At 49.2% G+C, this 16153-nt stretch overlaps 1 protein-coding gene across 1 annotated transcript; it reads left to right on the forward strand.

Annotated features, from left to right (window-relative positions):
* The first annotated feature begins 313 nt into the window (after nt 1-313).
* On the forward strand, nt 314-9406 carry LOC130473423 (carboxypeptidase inhibitor SmCI-like). Its single transcript, XM_056844944.1, has 5 exons — nt 314-413; nt 6446-6607; nt 8079-8216; nt 8332-8526; nt 9228-9406. Exons 1-5 carry the CDS (start codon nt 314-316, stop codon nt 9404-9406), a joined length of 774 nt encoding a protein of 257 aa, XP_056700922.1.
* Nucleotides 9407-16153: the final 6747 nt, after the last annotated feature.

The following is a 16153-nucleotide window of genomic DNA, read 5'->3' on the forward strand; positions in this document are numbered from 1 at the left end:
GATCCTGCTTTGAGCAGGGGGTTGGACTAGATGGCCTCTATGGCCCCTTCCAACAATTCTATAATTTTATGAATCTATCATACCATTGCCCCATCCAATTACCAGCATTTGGGCCTTTGCAACGGTTTTCCCCCACTTCTGTTTTTCCCAGAAGTGTTTCCACATGGCCGCCCCATCCACCTGCTCCCTCACTCCGCAGTTGCGGTGCTGCAACCCTTGTGCAACCCACCCCCACCCTTACTAGTATCTGGTTGCCTCCAATATAAACGCTGATGGACCAGGGAGAGGCGAGGACTCTCGGACCGGCCTCATCATGCCCCGCACTGCCCGCCTCCTCCTCCTTGTGGGGCTCTTCGTCTTCTGGGCTGAGCTGGCACCTGCCTCTGGGCAGTCAACTCCTGTAGGTAAGAGATGCCTCCCCCTGCCCCACCCTGGAGCCACAGACAAAACCCCAGATGCCGACATTTCGGCATAAGAGCGGACTGGATGGTGGGCATCATTTCTGGCTGCAAGTAAGGCACAAACACAACCTCTTTGCTGGTGGTGAGGAAAGTCGGGTTGCCAGCCTCCAGGTGGGGACTGGAGATCTCCTGGAATTACAACTGACCTCCAGATGTCAGGGATCAGTTCCCCTGGAGAAAATAGTGGTTTTGGAGGGTGGACTCTCGGGCATGATGCCCCACTGAGTTCTAGCCCCACCCTCCTCAGGGTCCACCCCCCAAATCTCCATGTCTTTCCCAACCTGGAGTTTGCAACACTACTCACTTCCTTGTCAGCACTCAGGTTTTTTTCAAGCTGAGCTAGATGCCGATTCCTTTGTGTTAGAAGAACCACAACGGAATCAGCATCTAGCTCAGTACGAGATAATCAGAGCCATCTGCCGCCACCGCCAAAGCAGCAGAAAGGTGGATACGAAATGAAGTGCCCCAGTCAAGTCTCCTTCTCTCGGGGTTGGAGAGGGATGCATTTATGGCTGGGAAATTCCTGGAGATTTGGGGGCACAGTTTGGGGAGGGAGGGGTCTGGAGAGGGGAAGGAGCTCAGCAGGGCTGTGATGGCATAGGTTCCTCCCTCCAAAGCGGCCATTCTCTCCAAGGGGATTGACCTTTGTAGTCTGGAGATCAGTCGTAATTCCAGGAGAACTCCAGACTCCACTTGGAGGTTGGTAGTCCTATTTGCATTTCTTAGTAAAATGCTTTTCGTGCTGGATGGCCCAGGCTAGCCTGATCTCGTCAGATCTCAGAAGCTAAGCAGGGTCAGCCCTGGTTAGTATGTGGATGGGAGACCACCAAGGAATACCAGGGTTGCTGTGCAGAGGAAGGCACTGGCAAACCACCTCTGTTAGTCTCTTGCCAGGAAAACCCAAAAAGGAGTTGCCATAAGTCGGCTGTGACTTGACGGCACTTTACACACACACACAGTTTGGAGAAGAGAAGGTTGAGGGGAGACATGATAGCCATGTTTAAATATTTGAAGGAATGTCATGTTGATGAGGGAACTACCTTGTTCTCTGTTGCTCCAGAGACTAGGACACCGAGTAATGGCTTTAAACTAATAGAAAAGCGATTCCACCTAAACATTAGGAAGAACTTTCTGACGGTGAGGGCTGTTCGATGGTGGAATGCACTGCCTCGGAGGGTGGAGGAGTCCCCAGCTTTGGAGGTCTTTAAGCAGAGGCTGCATGTCCATCTGTTGGGAGTGCTTTGATTGTGGGATCCTGCATTGCAGGGAGAGGGTTGGGGTCGCTGGGGATGTGGGGGAGGTTGTTGTTAATTTCCTGCATTGTGCAGGGGGTTGGTCTAGATGACCCTGGTAGTCCCTTCCAACTCTATGATTCCATGATTCTATGAATAGTAACGTGTGCACCGTGTTTTTCTGATCCAGACAAGGGGGGGACGTGCCCTGCAGTGAGTCAAAGGAAGGACCAGACGTGCGGCCGCTTCTGCTCCTCGGATCGGAGCTGCCCAGGGCAACAGAAGTGCTGCAGAACCAGATGTGGACACGAATGCCGCCTTCCTTCTGAATGTAAGGGAAATGGGCACTTCCAGCGCCTGCTGCAGTCATGTTTCTTGGCACACTTTTGAAATCTATCACTTGTAGCAGCAAACAGCTTCAGCAGTGGTGGGGGACATTAAAATGAACCTAAAAGCTAAATATGTGGCATTAACAGGAACAGTGAGAATATTGATATGCTCAGTTTTGAACCTCAAAGCTAAATATCTGGCATTAACAGGAACAGTGAGAATATTTATATGCTCAGTTTACATTTTAAAATTAGAAATTTGACAATTCAATGATTTCTGGATGCCCTTTTCCTACTCAAACTCCTTCTGGAGGTGGGGGGCATCTGGGGAGAAATGGCAGGCAGGTGAGCAACAGACTAAACTAAGATGCTTCCTGGGATCGTACGGTGTGTGTGTGGGGGTCTACCTAATTGCTGGAGATCAGACTGCCCTCTACAGCCACAGAGTAGGGTTCCCAGGTCCCTCTTCACCATCAACAGGAGGTTTTTAGGGTGGAGCATAAGGAGGGCGGAGTTTGGGGAGGGGAGGGACTTCAGTGCCATAGAGTCCAATGGACAAAGCGGCCATTTTCTCCAGGTGAACGAATCTCTATCAGCTGGAGAACAGTTATAATAGCAGGAGATCTTCTGCTATTACCTGGAGGTTGGACACCCTACCACAGAGGCCCACAATGAGAGGTCCCGGCAGAAGACTTATTGGCAGGGGGTGTCTTTGACTAAAGGTAGAACCTTGGAAACCTATAGACGAAGGGGCCCCATTGCAAGAGATACCGCACTGGGCACCTCTTGGCCCCCTGGCGTCCAAGCACTGGCGCCCACTGAGCTACGACTGATTGCATGATGCTCGCTGTGAGGGACACCATGTGCTGCACATCGGAACATGTTTGGCTGCAGTGACTAAATGGAACCTACGTATTCAGAGGCTATGAGCCAAACTAGACCTTACAGCAAACATAGGCTCAACCCTTGGCCACTGATGCTTTTTTGTAAAACAATTTGGCCATTTCAAAAATGCCCGAAGGCCTGGTCCTGCTGCATCTCCCGTACTTCTTTTCAAGTGTTAAAACAGCCCTCCCCAAATGGCACAGGGGGAAATAAGATCACTTGGTACTGCCGTGCCACAGGCATGATCAGGCGCAGGCTCTCACAGCACTTTTAAAATAAGAGCCAGCGTAATATAGTGGTTAAGAGCTGTGGTTTGGAGCGGTGGAACCTGATCTGGAGAACCGGGCTGGATTCCCCACTCCTCCACATGAGCGGCGGAGGCTAATCTGGTGAACTGGATTTGTTTCCCCACTCCTACACATGAAGCTAGCTGGGTGACCTTGGGCTAGTCACAGCTCTCTCAGCCCCACCTACCTCACAGGGTGTCTGTTGTGGGAAGGGGAAGGGAAGGTGATTGTAAGCCGGTTTGAGTCTCGCTTAAGTGACGGAGAAAGTCAGCATATAAAAACCAAGTCCTCCTCCTCCTCCTTCTTTAACCAAATTCTAGAGGGTCAGACCTGTGGCTGCCATATTATCTAGTCCGTTGCTGTCACTCTCTGTAGCCAGGGCAGCCAGGCAATCGTGGGGTGTCCTTGTAGGTCTTCTGGGGATAACCGGTCGGCCACTGTGTGAAACAGCTTGGTGGATGAGATGAACCCTGGATCTGACCCAGCGAAGCCACTCTTATGGCTGGGAAAGGGCGGGGTATAAATCAAATCAAATAAAATAAAAATAAAATAAATATGATCTTCTCACCCCTAGGGTTGTGCATATCGATAAACCCGAACCGAAAATACCCCATAATTAGCCATTTTGACAATATCCAGGTTTCGGTTTTAACAGATACCAAAACCTGGGAATAATGGTGAAGCTGGATAGCCGATAGCCAATTGCCGAATCAGATGTTCGGCTTTTGCTTTCCCCAGGCTTTTCCCTATGGAAATTTATTTAATGAGCTCTGGGGGAGGCATTTTTGGAGAAAGAGATCCCACATTTTCAGGGTAGCTTCAAGGGACTCTCCTTGCATGAACTCCAAAGATTGGTGAAGATTGGGTCAGGGGGTCCAATTTTTTGGGGTCACGAAGGGGTCAACCCCCTCCATAGAGAAGCACTGTAAACTTTAATATACCTCTCTTTTTAATTTTTTTTAATTTTCTCATATAAACTCATGAAAAATTACATAATTACATAACATAAACATTTCTTATCTAATCAATCTCATAGTGTTAACTTTATTTCAACTTCCCCCCTTCCCACCTCTATCCTTTAAATATCTCTACATTCCCCTTTATATTTAATTTCTAATTCTTTATATTTCATTTAATCATTACAGTAATCTACTTATCATCACATTCTATACTTTAACTATTAACTGTTTCATCTTTTCTAAATAAATTGAATTAGATTAAGACATATCCTTTAACTTTTCCCATATTGAGTTCATTTTCGCAATATATATTCCATGCCTCCCATTCTCTCTCAAATTCTTCATTTCCTTTTTGATTCACTAAAGCAGTAAGTTTTGCCATTTTGGCTAGTTCAAACATTTTGTTAATCCAGTCCTTTTTGTCTGGTGTTTCAAACATTTTCCATTTAGCTGCATATACCAATCTTGCTGCAGTGGTGGCATATATAAAAAATGTTCGTCTCGTCAAAATATGTTCTGGTATTATACTCAATAACATCATTTCCGGTGTTTTAGGGATATTTTGTTGCATTATTAATCTTAATTCATTATATATCATATCCCAAAAGTTTTTAACTTTAATATACTTCTCGATGGAGGAGGGGGATGACCCCTTCCAGACCCCATAAAATCAGACCCCCTGAGTCAATCTTCACCAAACTATGGGGTTCATGCAAGGAGAGTCCCTTGAAGCTACGCTGCAAATTTGGTGAGTCTACCTCTAAAAATGCCCCCCCCAAGAATTTTAAAAATACTTTACACAATCAGTAATGACCGCATCCATACCCAAGAGTCGTGGGAAAACTCAGTTTTCCATTAATGCTTGCAATAGGCCTGTGCAATTGTGCAGCCCCATTGCAAGCATTCATAGGAAACTGAGTTTTTTCACAATTCTTCGGTGAAGAAGCAGGGGGCCATTACAGACTGTGAAAAGTAAGTAATTTTAAAATTGTCCAGGGGGGCTTTTTTCAAGGTAGAGTGACCAAAATTGCAGCGTAGCTGCAAAGGCCTCTCCTTGCATGAACCCTGAAGTTTGGTAAGGTTTGGGGAAGGGGGTCCAAATTTATGGGGTCCCAAAAGTGGTGACCCCTCCTCTATAGAGAAGCATTTGCCCCGGAACCTTGCCCCAGAACCGGCTCCAACATGCCCCAAACAAACAAACAAATAAAATAGTGGTAGGGCCATAGACGCCCTGAATAATGCCGAATAATTCAGGGTTGCTTTTTCAACTCCCATTTATTGCCACAATATTTTTGCCAGTTAAAAAAACAACCCAAAAATACGGAAAAGGTATTTTTTTGCTTTAAAAAAAAATCGGCATATTGATATGCACAACTCTACTGGGGAGGAGCCAGTGTTCATGGTGTGCATTGGTACCAAAAATGTGAAAAAGATGAATTGCAGATGAATTGTATCCAGATGAATTGCATCCAAGGATACTCGAAGAACTTGCAGATGTAATTTCTGAGCCTCTGTCCATTATTTTTTAAAAGTCTTGTCAAACAGGTGAGGTGCTAGAAGATTGGAGGCGGGTTAATGTTGTCCCCATCTTCAAGAAGGGGGAAAAGGAGGATCCGGGTAACTACTGACCCATCAGCTTGACTTCTATACTGGGAAAAGTGTTTGAACAAATCATCAAACAGTCCGTCCTTGAGCATTTAGAAAGGATGGATCTGATCACTAAGAGCCAGCACGGGTTTCTCAAGAATAAGTCATGTCAGACTAATCTTAGCTCCTTTTTTGAGAAAGTTACCACCTTGCTGGATCAGGGGAATGCTGTAGACATAGTGTATCTAGATTTCAGTAAGGCTTTTGATAAGGTTCCACATAGTATTCTAGTTGACAAATTGGGAAAATGTGGTTTAGATCCTATTATTGTTAGGTGGATCTGCAACTGGTTGACAAATCATACCCAAAGAGTTCTAGTTAAAGGTTCCTCATCCACTTGGAGAGAAGTGACTAGCGGAGTTCCTCAGGGATCTGTGCTAGGCCCTGTGTTGTTTAACATCTTTATAAATGATTTGGATGAAGGAACAGAGGGGATGCTTATTAAATTTGCAGATGATACTAAATTGGGAGGGGTAGCAAATACAGTAGAAGAAGAGCCAAGATACAGGATGATCTTGACAGGCTGGAGAACTGGCCTAGAAGTGTAAAAACAAAAAGAGTAAAAAATTGGCCTTTTGGTTTTCCCACTTCTTAACCAAGCTAGCTATGAGCTCCTGACTCTTCCTCCTCTCTTTTCATCTCCAGACATCAGAGGCTACTGCCCCCAGGTGACTCTCCCACCTGGCTGGTCCACCATCTGTTTGGCCAGGTGCAGTACCGATCACAGTTGCAAACAGGACATTCGCATTCCTGCAAGGAAGTGCTGCTCCTTTGGATGCGAGCGGAGGTGCATGCAAGCTGTGCAAGGTATTCTTTTCGGCGTCTGCAGAGTGGCCATTGGGATAGGGGGGAGTCAATGCAGGTGTGTGTGCACAGATGGGCCCACAGAGTTATTTCTACAAAGTCAGGTGCTGAGGCTCCCAGAGGGACGAGTGGATTACTGCCATTTTGTCTTTCAGGGAGCCAGCTGGGTGTAGTGGTTAAGAGCAGTGGTTTGGAGCGGTGGACTCTGATCTGGAGAACCGGGTTCGATTCCCCACTCCTCCACAGGAGCGGTAGACACAAATCTGGTGAACTGGATTTGTTTCCCCACTCCTACACATGAAGCCTGCTGGGTGAACTTGGGCTAGTCACAGCTCTGTTAGGGCTCTCTCAGCCCTACCTACCTCACAGGGTGTCTGTTGTGGGGAGGGGAAGGGAAGGTGATTGTAACCCAGTTTGATTCTTCCTTAAGTGATAAGAGAAAGTCAGCATATAAAAACCAACTCCTCCTCCTCCTCCTCTGCTTCATCCTGGGATCCCCACCGGCTTCCTTCCAGTTTCTCAAATTAATTGGTGCAAATGTTGTCTCTCTTCACATCCTGTTTAGTTCATTGTTCTCCTTTCCCTCTTCAGTGCTGCTGGCTAATGCTCATGGATGCTGCAAAGAATATCAATGCTTTAATAACTATGGTTGCATTAAGATTCTTTTGTTAGGGTGTTTCACTGTTGTGCACTGGAGAAACACCACACAGAAAGAACCAGGCTACGAGCACCTGTACAGTCACCTTAACTCTGATCTTTTGTGGTGTTCTATCTCAAAGGGTATATGCTGCTCAGTAATATGGTGGGGGGGGGGGGAGAGATGTGAAAGACAAAACGGGCAGAAAACTTGGGGAAAGTGCACATTAACATGTAAATAAAAAATGAAATGATTGAGATTTTTAATGGTTCTATTTCAGACAGAAAACCCCAGTAAAAATCTAAACAGGCATTCCTAAATGCAACTCCCCCCCCCACACCAGGAGCAATTGTCTGCATTCTTCATTTTGACTGCCCAGATGTGTGTGGCTAAGGTAACACTCCAGTGCAGGGATCGAGTCCACCCACCCATGCTCAGAGGCACGTTCTTCACACCTCCTAGGACAGAACCCCCACAATCTTGGCTTTAGCAGAAATTCAAAGTTTTTGTTGTTGTTGTTGCAGCTCTGAAGAGCATTGGAAGTAGTTGTAAATGAAAGACCAAGAGGGTGGCTGGTGATAGAACGGGGCTTTTTACTAGTTGCCAACCTCCAGGTGGGGCCTGGAGCTCTCCTGGAATCATAGCTATCTCCAGACTTATAGAGAGCAGTTCCTCGGGAGGAAATGGATGCTCTATGGCCTTACACCCTGCTGAGGTCCCTCCTCAAGCCCCACCCCTAAAATCACCAGGAATTTCCCAACCAAGAGTTGGCACCCCCTACTCATGACTCCCTGGCACTGATGGAAACACCTTTCTTCTGGCCCACTCTTCTTTCAGAGAACACTGGAGAGTGCCCCAAGAGGAGAGCTCAGCAGACCTTAATTGGTTGCAACGATACCTGCAACGACGACAGACAGTGCCCCCGCACCCAGAAGTGCTGCTTTAACGGCTGCAGCCGCAGCTGCCTGGATCCAGGTACTGGCAAAGGAGCCCTTTCTGGCAGCTTCTCTCAAGGAGCCCTGGGCCAGGGCAGGTTTAGTCCGCCGGTGCCACAGAATCTCTTGATAAAATTCCTCTCCCCCTGCAACAGCTTCCCGTCCACTAGCTCTCCGTAACCGATGCCAGCTACCACCTGAGACAGGACCGTGCAAAATGAGGCTTTGGCGTTACTACTACAGCTCTGCTCAAAAGAGATGCCTGGAGTTCATCTACGGGGGCTGCAAGGGCAACGGCAACAACTTTGAAACAAAGGAGGCGTGCGAGAAGGCCTGTGGTGCCCGTCCAGGTATGGACCTGCTGCCTTTCCGTGCTTTGGCTGGGGAGATCTCACACATGTGTGCTGACGCGCATGCACATCCCTTCCAGTTTACAACCGGAAGTGCCACATCGCGAGGGGCCTTATACCACTCAAACTCCCAGTTTGGGAGGACCACTTGCAATGAGACACTTCTGGGTGTAAATGCATTGCAAGGGGCCTTTTACCACTCAAACTGGGAGCATATGTTGCTCAGTCATATGGTGCAAACTGGGAGTTTGAGTGGTATAAGGCCCCTCATGAGGCGGCACTTCCAGCTGTAAACTGGAAGTGACGTGCCACAATGTGCATGCGCGCATGCACGTTTGCCCGCCAACCCTCAGCTGGTCGTCGGGCAGAGGGGTGAATTGATGGGGGTTTGCCCACCACCACCGGGCACCTGGCAACCCTAGTTAGAGGTCCACAGCCCCTTCCCCCTTTCAGCAGGACAGGTGCATGGAGCTAGCCAGAATGAGGCCAGAATGCTGACAACTAGGGATGCCAGCCTCCAGGTGCGACCTGAGGATCCTCTGGAATTACAGCTCATCTCCAGAGTTCAGTTCCCTGGAGAAAATGGATATTTTGGAGGGTGGACTCTGTGGCATTGTACCCCACTGAGGTCCTTTGAGGTCACTCACCGCTTTCCTTCTTTCTCTCTTTCTCTCTCTCTCTTGTGCCTGCTGTGGCCATAGCGGTTTGCCACCTGCCCATGGACTCTGGTCCATGTTTGGCCCACATGGAGCGCTACTACTATGACCCAGCCAGCCGGACCTGCAAGAAATTTATCTATGGGGGCTGCAGGGGCAATGACAATAATTTCGCCACCAAGGCAGAGTGCATGAGAGTCTGTGGAAATCGAGGCAAAGACTAAGAAATCTCTCCTGGAAAGGGTAACCTCTTTAACTGGAATGGCTTCTTTTGCCATGGGAAGTGACCAAACTGTGGGGTTACACAGAAATCCATGCGGCTGGCATGAACTCTTCCTACCCATATGCCAGCTCCATGAGGGAGATTTGCCCATTTGTCTTGGTGTGGAAACTGGAGTAGCAATGGGGCTTGCAATCCCAAGGGAAGGATGCTCAGGGCCTTCACTCTGCAAACACCCCCTGGTCCCCCAGCCCCCCCCCCAACTCACTGCCTCTTTTCTATCCACAGCCAAGCCCACTGCGCAGTGAGGCCCCCCTCTCTTTTCATCGCAGGACAGCTGGACTCCCCAGGGCAACTCCAAAGCCCCAGGAAGAGACCCCAGGCTACATCCCCCCTCCCTGCCTCTCTTGGCCATTCTTGAGGCTCATGCAATCTACTGCTTTCACTGCAATAAATACCTTCCTTTTCCTGCATCCTCAGCGTCATATTCTTCAGTTGCTCTGTATCTGCTAAGAGCTGCCTTTTCTCTCCTGCTTTAAAGTGGGCAGATCAGAACCCCTTATCAATGCTGTGGGTCCATGAAAAAGAGAGGGAACAACTCTGAAGCACGAGCCCCAAGAGAGGTCTATTGGACACAAGCCAGATGTTGGACACCTCTGTCAAAAACATCTCCAGAGTCTGGAATCTCAAAGGTCACAGCTTCCCTTTCTTTGAGAAGGAAAGCTGCTTCTGGCTGCAGAAAAGGGTTGAATGCAAGTGGGCGGTGGATTAATGCTGGAATCCGGGCAGGAGGAGGAGGGACCAGACTTGGGGAACTGGGTCAGAGCCATGGTCCAGGCAGCTCCCCACTGCTTCCCTCGCTGGCAACAAGCCTCCCGGGATCCAGGAAGGGTTCCCCCCCCCCCCAACCAGCCTTTTAGAAACAGGGTGATTCCTTGGCCGATGTTTCATGGCGCTTGTGCTGTAGAGCATACCCTCCTCCCTCCAACACACTACATGGCCGTGAAAGACGGGAACCTGTGAAGCCCGCAGCCTGACATTCACGAGGTGCCCCTGACACAGCGGATGCTCACTGCCCAGAATCTGCCCCATGGCCAGGACAGGGAGGTGGCTGGGCACTCAGCCAGGGATGCAGGCTGAAGAGGCTACTCGGCTGGGAAGGAACCACCAGGAGAGGCCAGACACGTCCAGTCCCTTCCCAAGGGACTGACCTCCTGGGTCACTTCTTCTTCTCCAGCCCGCCCAGCTCTGTGATTTTAGCTGAGCTGAGTATGTTACAGTGAAATTCTTTTAAAAATTCAGAAATGTTGCAAACTTGCATTGTGAAAATTGATTCTAACGGTTAAAAGAAAAATCATACCCAACGCTCTCATCCCTTGGGGGGTTCCCAGGTGGCTGGCAACACAGAAGACTTGCCAGCCACCAGGGAACCCCCCAAGGGATGAGAGCGTTGGGTATGATTACTGTGAGTATTAGCCCTGACCTGGATAGCCCCAAGCTAGCCTGATCTCATCAGATCTCAGAAGCTAAGCAAGGTTGGCCCCGGTTAGAATTTGGATGGGCAACCTCCAAAGAATACCAGTATCTTGATGTGGAGGCAGGGGGTAGGGTTGCCAGATCCAGGTTGGGAAACTCCTGGAGATTTAGGGATGGAGACTGGGAAAAACAGGGTCCTCAGTGGGATACCAAGCCTTCGAGTCCACCCTCCAAAGCATCCATTTTCTCCAGCGGAACTGATCTCTGTAGTCTGGAGATGAGCTGTAATTCCGGGGGATCCCCAAGTCCCACCTGGAGGCTGGCATCCCTAAGCCAAACAAAACAGAGGTCCAGTGGCACCATCAAGCCAGCGTGGTGTAGTGGTTAAGAGCGGTGGTTTGGAGTGGTGGAGTCTGATCTGGAGAACCGGGTTGGATCCTCCAACTCCTCCACATGAGCGGTGGAGGCTAATCCCACCTACCTCACAGGGTGTCTGCTGTGGGGAGGAGAAGGGAAGGTGATTGTAAGCTGGTTTGAGTCTCCCTTAAATTGGCGCAGAGTGGTAAGCTGCAGTAGTGCAGTCCAAACTCTGCTCACAACCTGAGTTCGATCCCGACGGAAGTTGGTTTCAGGTAGCTGGCTCAAGGTTGACTCAGCCTTCCATTCTTTTGAGGTCGGTAAAATGAGTACCCAGCTTGCTGGGGGTAAAGGGAAGATGACTGGGGAAGGCACTGGCAAACCACCCCGTAAACATAGTCTGCCTAGAAAACGTCAGGATGTGACATCACCCCATAGGTCAGGAATGACCCGGTGCTTGCACAGGGGACCTTTACCTTTACCTTTTAAATTGGAGAGAAAGTTGGCATATAAAAACCAACTCTTCTTCTCCTCCTCCTCCTCCTTCTCTTTCTTCAATCCCAGCATGATCTTCCTTGAGTCAGAGGTGCCCCCATATATGTGTGAAGGGAGACCATTCTTGGAAGCGCTATGGGAAAATCACGGGGTGGGGGGAGGCAATGGAGCAGAGTGCCGTGGCATGAAGGGGTGGAGTGGGGCGTGAGGGGTGGTGGGGTGTGGAGCAAGACCCATCTGCCCAGCGACAAAAAGACAGGGACAGAATTACAGGTCACTCCAGACTTTATTGAACAGCAGCATGGAAATAGTAATGAGGTTGGAAGGATGCAGTTGCCAACTCCCTCTATCCAGGGAGGGCCCTGTGCCTTTACCGGCAAGTCCAGGGAGCCATGGGGAGAACACCCGTGAGTGCGGCAGACTGGCCAGGCGGCTGGCTGCCTGAATCTGATCCTTGTTGCTTTTGCTGCTGCACTTTTAGCCTCTGTACTCTGCACTGGGGGTCGGTGGGTGGGTTAGTCTTTTCTCAGCAGGGCAGGAGAAAGGAACAAGGGGAAACACCAAGGTCCCTTTGCCATTCGCCCCACAGGTGCAATCCGAATTGAGCACTGGCATGCTCAAGAACTGAGGCGAACCCTGTGTGACTGTTACACGGTGGGCACCCTAATGGCTATTTTGTAATTTGGGGGGGGGGGAATATGAGCAGTGGCTTTGGTCGGTTACAAAGGATTGAGATGAACATCTGGCCCTGCTTCCCCAAGAGAAAGGGAGCTGTTAAGGAAGCATCGATTCCAGAGTCCTGGGAGAGGATGAACCAGTCCTGAGAGACAGGAAGTGACGGATTAGCCTGAAAAGAAAGGAAGGAAAGGAAGCTGCAGACACCAGCAGGACTTGTGCAGAAGCAGGGTTGCCAGCCCACCCCCCTCGGCATTGGCAGGAACATTTGGGAGGGTGGGGCTGGAGGCAGCGATCCCACGGACACAATGACGTCACATCTGGGGAGAGTGCAAGAGCATCCCATGCGATACCTTGCTTCTGGGTTTACCCCAGAAGTGACGATGTCACGGCTGCATGCACACAGCATCACTGCTGGAGGGGAAGCAGGAGCACTTCCAAATGCATCCTGGTTAATGGGTGAGCAATTGCCCACCAGAACTAGGCATATGGCAACCCTATGCAGCCTATTGCATGTTATAGCACTTGTATAGCAAGTTTTGTATGGACCCCTCCCCCCACCACAATGTCACTTGCAATTGAGTACAGACAGCAAACAATAGAACAGCATTTTTAAAAAATCTGGTGGGGGACTACCTTAATTCCGTGTGCTGAAGCATCACTCATCTTTCAATAACTGTTTTTCATAGTTTTCTAGACAAACATCCCAGCATCTCCCTCACCCAAGCTCATTCCTCTGACACTCTCACTCCTCTTCTGAAGTCTTCAGCTCCAGAGCGGAAGTCGAGCCCTGCTGGAACAGGCTGGCGGTCCCTTTCACCAAGGACCTGTGCATCAGTCAGCAGCCAACTCATCATTCTAGAGATCCAGCTAGCAGATCACAGAGGCTCCCCGTGATGCTGCCTCTTAGCACTGGCATTCTGAGGTTTTTCCTTTCCTTCCCCTCTGCTTTCCTCCTAGCAATTCCCTTGTTGTTGTTTTTACCCTTCCCTGACTTGGAACCTGTCTTTATCCCCAAACATCAGTATAGGACCCAATGATTTGCAACCATGTGCCAGGAAGTCGTCTGACCTTACACTCACCAGCCAAGAAAAGAAATAGCTAGAGTTATCTATTTATTTATTTAATCTATTTCTTTAATCTCAGAGTTGGAAGGGACCACCGGGTCACTTAGGCCAACTCTCTGCCAATGCTGGAACTACAACTATAATATCCTCAACAAGGAGGTATCCAATTAATGGCAGCAAAGACTGGGCTGTGGACTGCAGAACCAGGCACTGGGGGACAGGAACCACCACCCAGGAGGTGGAGCACAGGTGGCTTCTTCCACACGGAGATGATTCCCCATTGGGCATTCATTTCCTCTGCAAATGCGGAGGCTTTCATAAAAACAATGGGATTACCCCAGGACACCCTTCTGCATGCCAAGCATGCACCCATGCACCCTTCTACCTAGAGAGTCAGTCAAACACTTGCCCCTTCCCATCAGGGTCCACGGAGTAAGACCCCTATCAGGGTTTCATGGAAGTGTTGGAGTCATGCCCTTCAGTCCCATGGGATAAATACAGTCCCATGGGATAAATAAGCCGAATACCCATACCAGTAAATATCAATATTCGGCTTATTTTCAGGTTTCCTGAAAAATTTGGGACCGTTATAGTCAATGGGGATTTTTTTTAAGCTCCTGGGAGGCATTTTTGGAGGTAGAGTCCTCAAATTTGCATTGGCTGCAAGGGACTCTCCTTTGATGGTCAACAAAGTTTGGTGAACTTTGGAACAGGGGGTCCAATTTTATGGGCCCACAAAGGGGTCGCCCCCATCCTCCAGGCATTTGCAAGCCGAGCCGTCCATCGGTTTAGGTTCAAAAGTTCAGCATTGCTGAGGACTGCTGAAAAGAGCCGATTCCAGGCTGGCGCCTCAAAGTCTGGGGGCTGCCTTTGTTTCTGGGTCGCAGGGCCTTTCATCTGCAATGTCCCAGCACCAGCTTTTTGGAAGTCACAAAGAGTTGCTGAGGTAAGGGGGAGGGCAGGAAATGTGTCTGTGTTCACCATTGCACAGTTTTATTTGTTTCTCCATGCAGGTTTTTTTAAAGGGGGTCTAACAAAACCAGTCAAAAAAGAAAGAAAGAAAATGAGGAGAAAGCACAGAACCATGCCTCTGAGCAAAGGCAAATAGCTGAATCCGAAAAGCCCAATATGTATTCGTTTTTTTTGGGAATTGGCTATTCGGCTTTAGCTTTATCCTCAGATTTTTGCATTCGGTAAACCCTAAGCCCAAAATTTACAAAAACAGCTAATTTCGGGTTTATTTTCAGTTCAGGTTTTATCAATATGCACAACCCTAGTGATGATTCCTTACCTTTTTGGGGTGGGGCACACTTCTGAGAACAGCCATCCTGACAACATTTCATGGTCCCGGAGCAGTCGCTGTCCATCTTGCATTCATAGGTGATGGATCCAGTCAGGCACCCCTCTGCTGGCGGCTGGCACCGACCCAGTTTTGCTGCACCAGCAGAAGGAAAGGGGGAGGCCGGTCACTGTGCTGGACCCTGAGAAAAGGAAGCCGTGCCAGGCTGCCCTGCCCCACCCCTGCCCACGAGCGCTAGCCTTGGATGGAGGAATTCAGTAACTAGCTTTGGACACAGGACAAAAATGTCCAGCTTGAATAATCCATGCTCACAAACAAAATGGCCAGTAGAGCAGTTCAGTAATTTTGGTTTCAAGTCTAGCCCCAACACCATGCTGGAGAGCCAGTGTGGAGTAGTGGTTATGAGTGGCGGACTCTAATCCGAAGAACCAGGTTCGATTCCCTACTCCTCCACATGAAGCTAGCTGGGTGACCTTGGGCCAGTCACAGTTCTCTCAGAACTCTCTCAGCTCCACCTTCCTCACAGTGCCTGTTTTTTTTTTTGGGGGGGGGGCGATTGTAAGATAGTTTGAGTCTCCTTAAAGGTAGAGAAAAGCGGAGTATAAAAGCCAACTCTTCTTCTTCAGCGATGATACTGAACATGGATGGCAGCCTCTTAAAGTGCCATCCTAAACAGAGTTGCACCCTTCTAAACCCATAGACTTCAATGGACTTGGAAGGGTATAACTCTGCTTAAGTCTACGTGACTCGCCTCTTGGCTTACACCTTCAGAGCTCTTCTCTGCGGCTGGGATGTCATTAGTAACTCTTGAACACACATCTGAAGACACCTTCAACTGAATTAGGCCCTTGGTCTCTCCAGCTCAGTATCTTCTACTCAGGCAGGCAGCAACTCTCTTAGGTCTTCAGCAGAGGTCTTTCATACCACCCACAAACGGACCCTTTTAACTGGGAAGTGTCGGGGACTGAACTCCAGGCTTTCTGCATGCCAATCACATGCTCTACCACTGAGCCACAGCCGCCCCCTCCCAACTCTTCTCACGGCCCTGGGGCAAGATGTTCCCCCCTCCTCTATCCCCTTGGCCTCTTACCTGCTGTGATTCCAGCCACTTGACTTTCTTCTTTTGGCTGCTTCTTCGTATTCCTCTTGGGAGGCTCAGTGGTTGTTAGCCCTACAAGAAAGCACCACGGACAGAACATAACCCTGAAATCTGAATTCTTAACCTTCTGGGTGCTGTTTTGTGCCTACTGGTTAAATGTGGGCCCCTTGGCCTTTCCCCCCACCTACTTCTGCTTCCAAGTGCCGTCAGATCTTCAGCTCCAAAGGGCTCCGTAGCTGGAACATCTAGGGGAGAAATATTCCCAAGGGCATAGCATTGATG

Source organism: Euleptes europaea, chromosome 2 (genome assembly GCF_029931775.1).
Source record: "Euleptes europaea isolate rEulEur1 chromosome 2, rEulEur1.hap1, whole genome shotgun sequence".
NCBI lineage: Eukaryota > Metazoa > Chordata > Lepidosauria > Squamata > Sphaerodactylidae > Euleptes > Euleptes europaea.

Excerpts from the sequence above, each read along its gene's own strand:
- LOC130473423 (XM_056844944.1), top strand. The coding sequence starts at position 314 with ATGCCCCGCACTGCCCGCCTCCTCCTCCTTGTGGGGCTCTTCGTCTTC. Across the intron at positions 414-6,445 it reads AACTCCTGTAGGTAAGAGAT|ACATCAGAGGCTACTGCCCC; the intron begins GCCTCCCCCTGC and ends TTTCATCTCCAG. Across the intron at positions 6,608-8,078 it reads GTGCATGCAAGCTGTGCAAG|AGAACACTGGAGAGTGCCCC; the intron begins GTATTCTTTTCG and ends CTCTTCTTTCAG.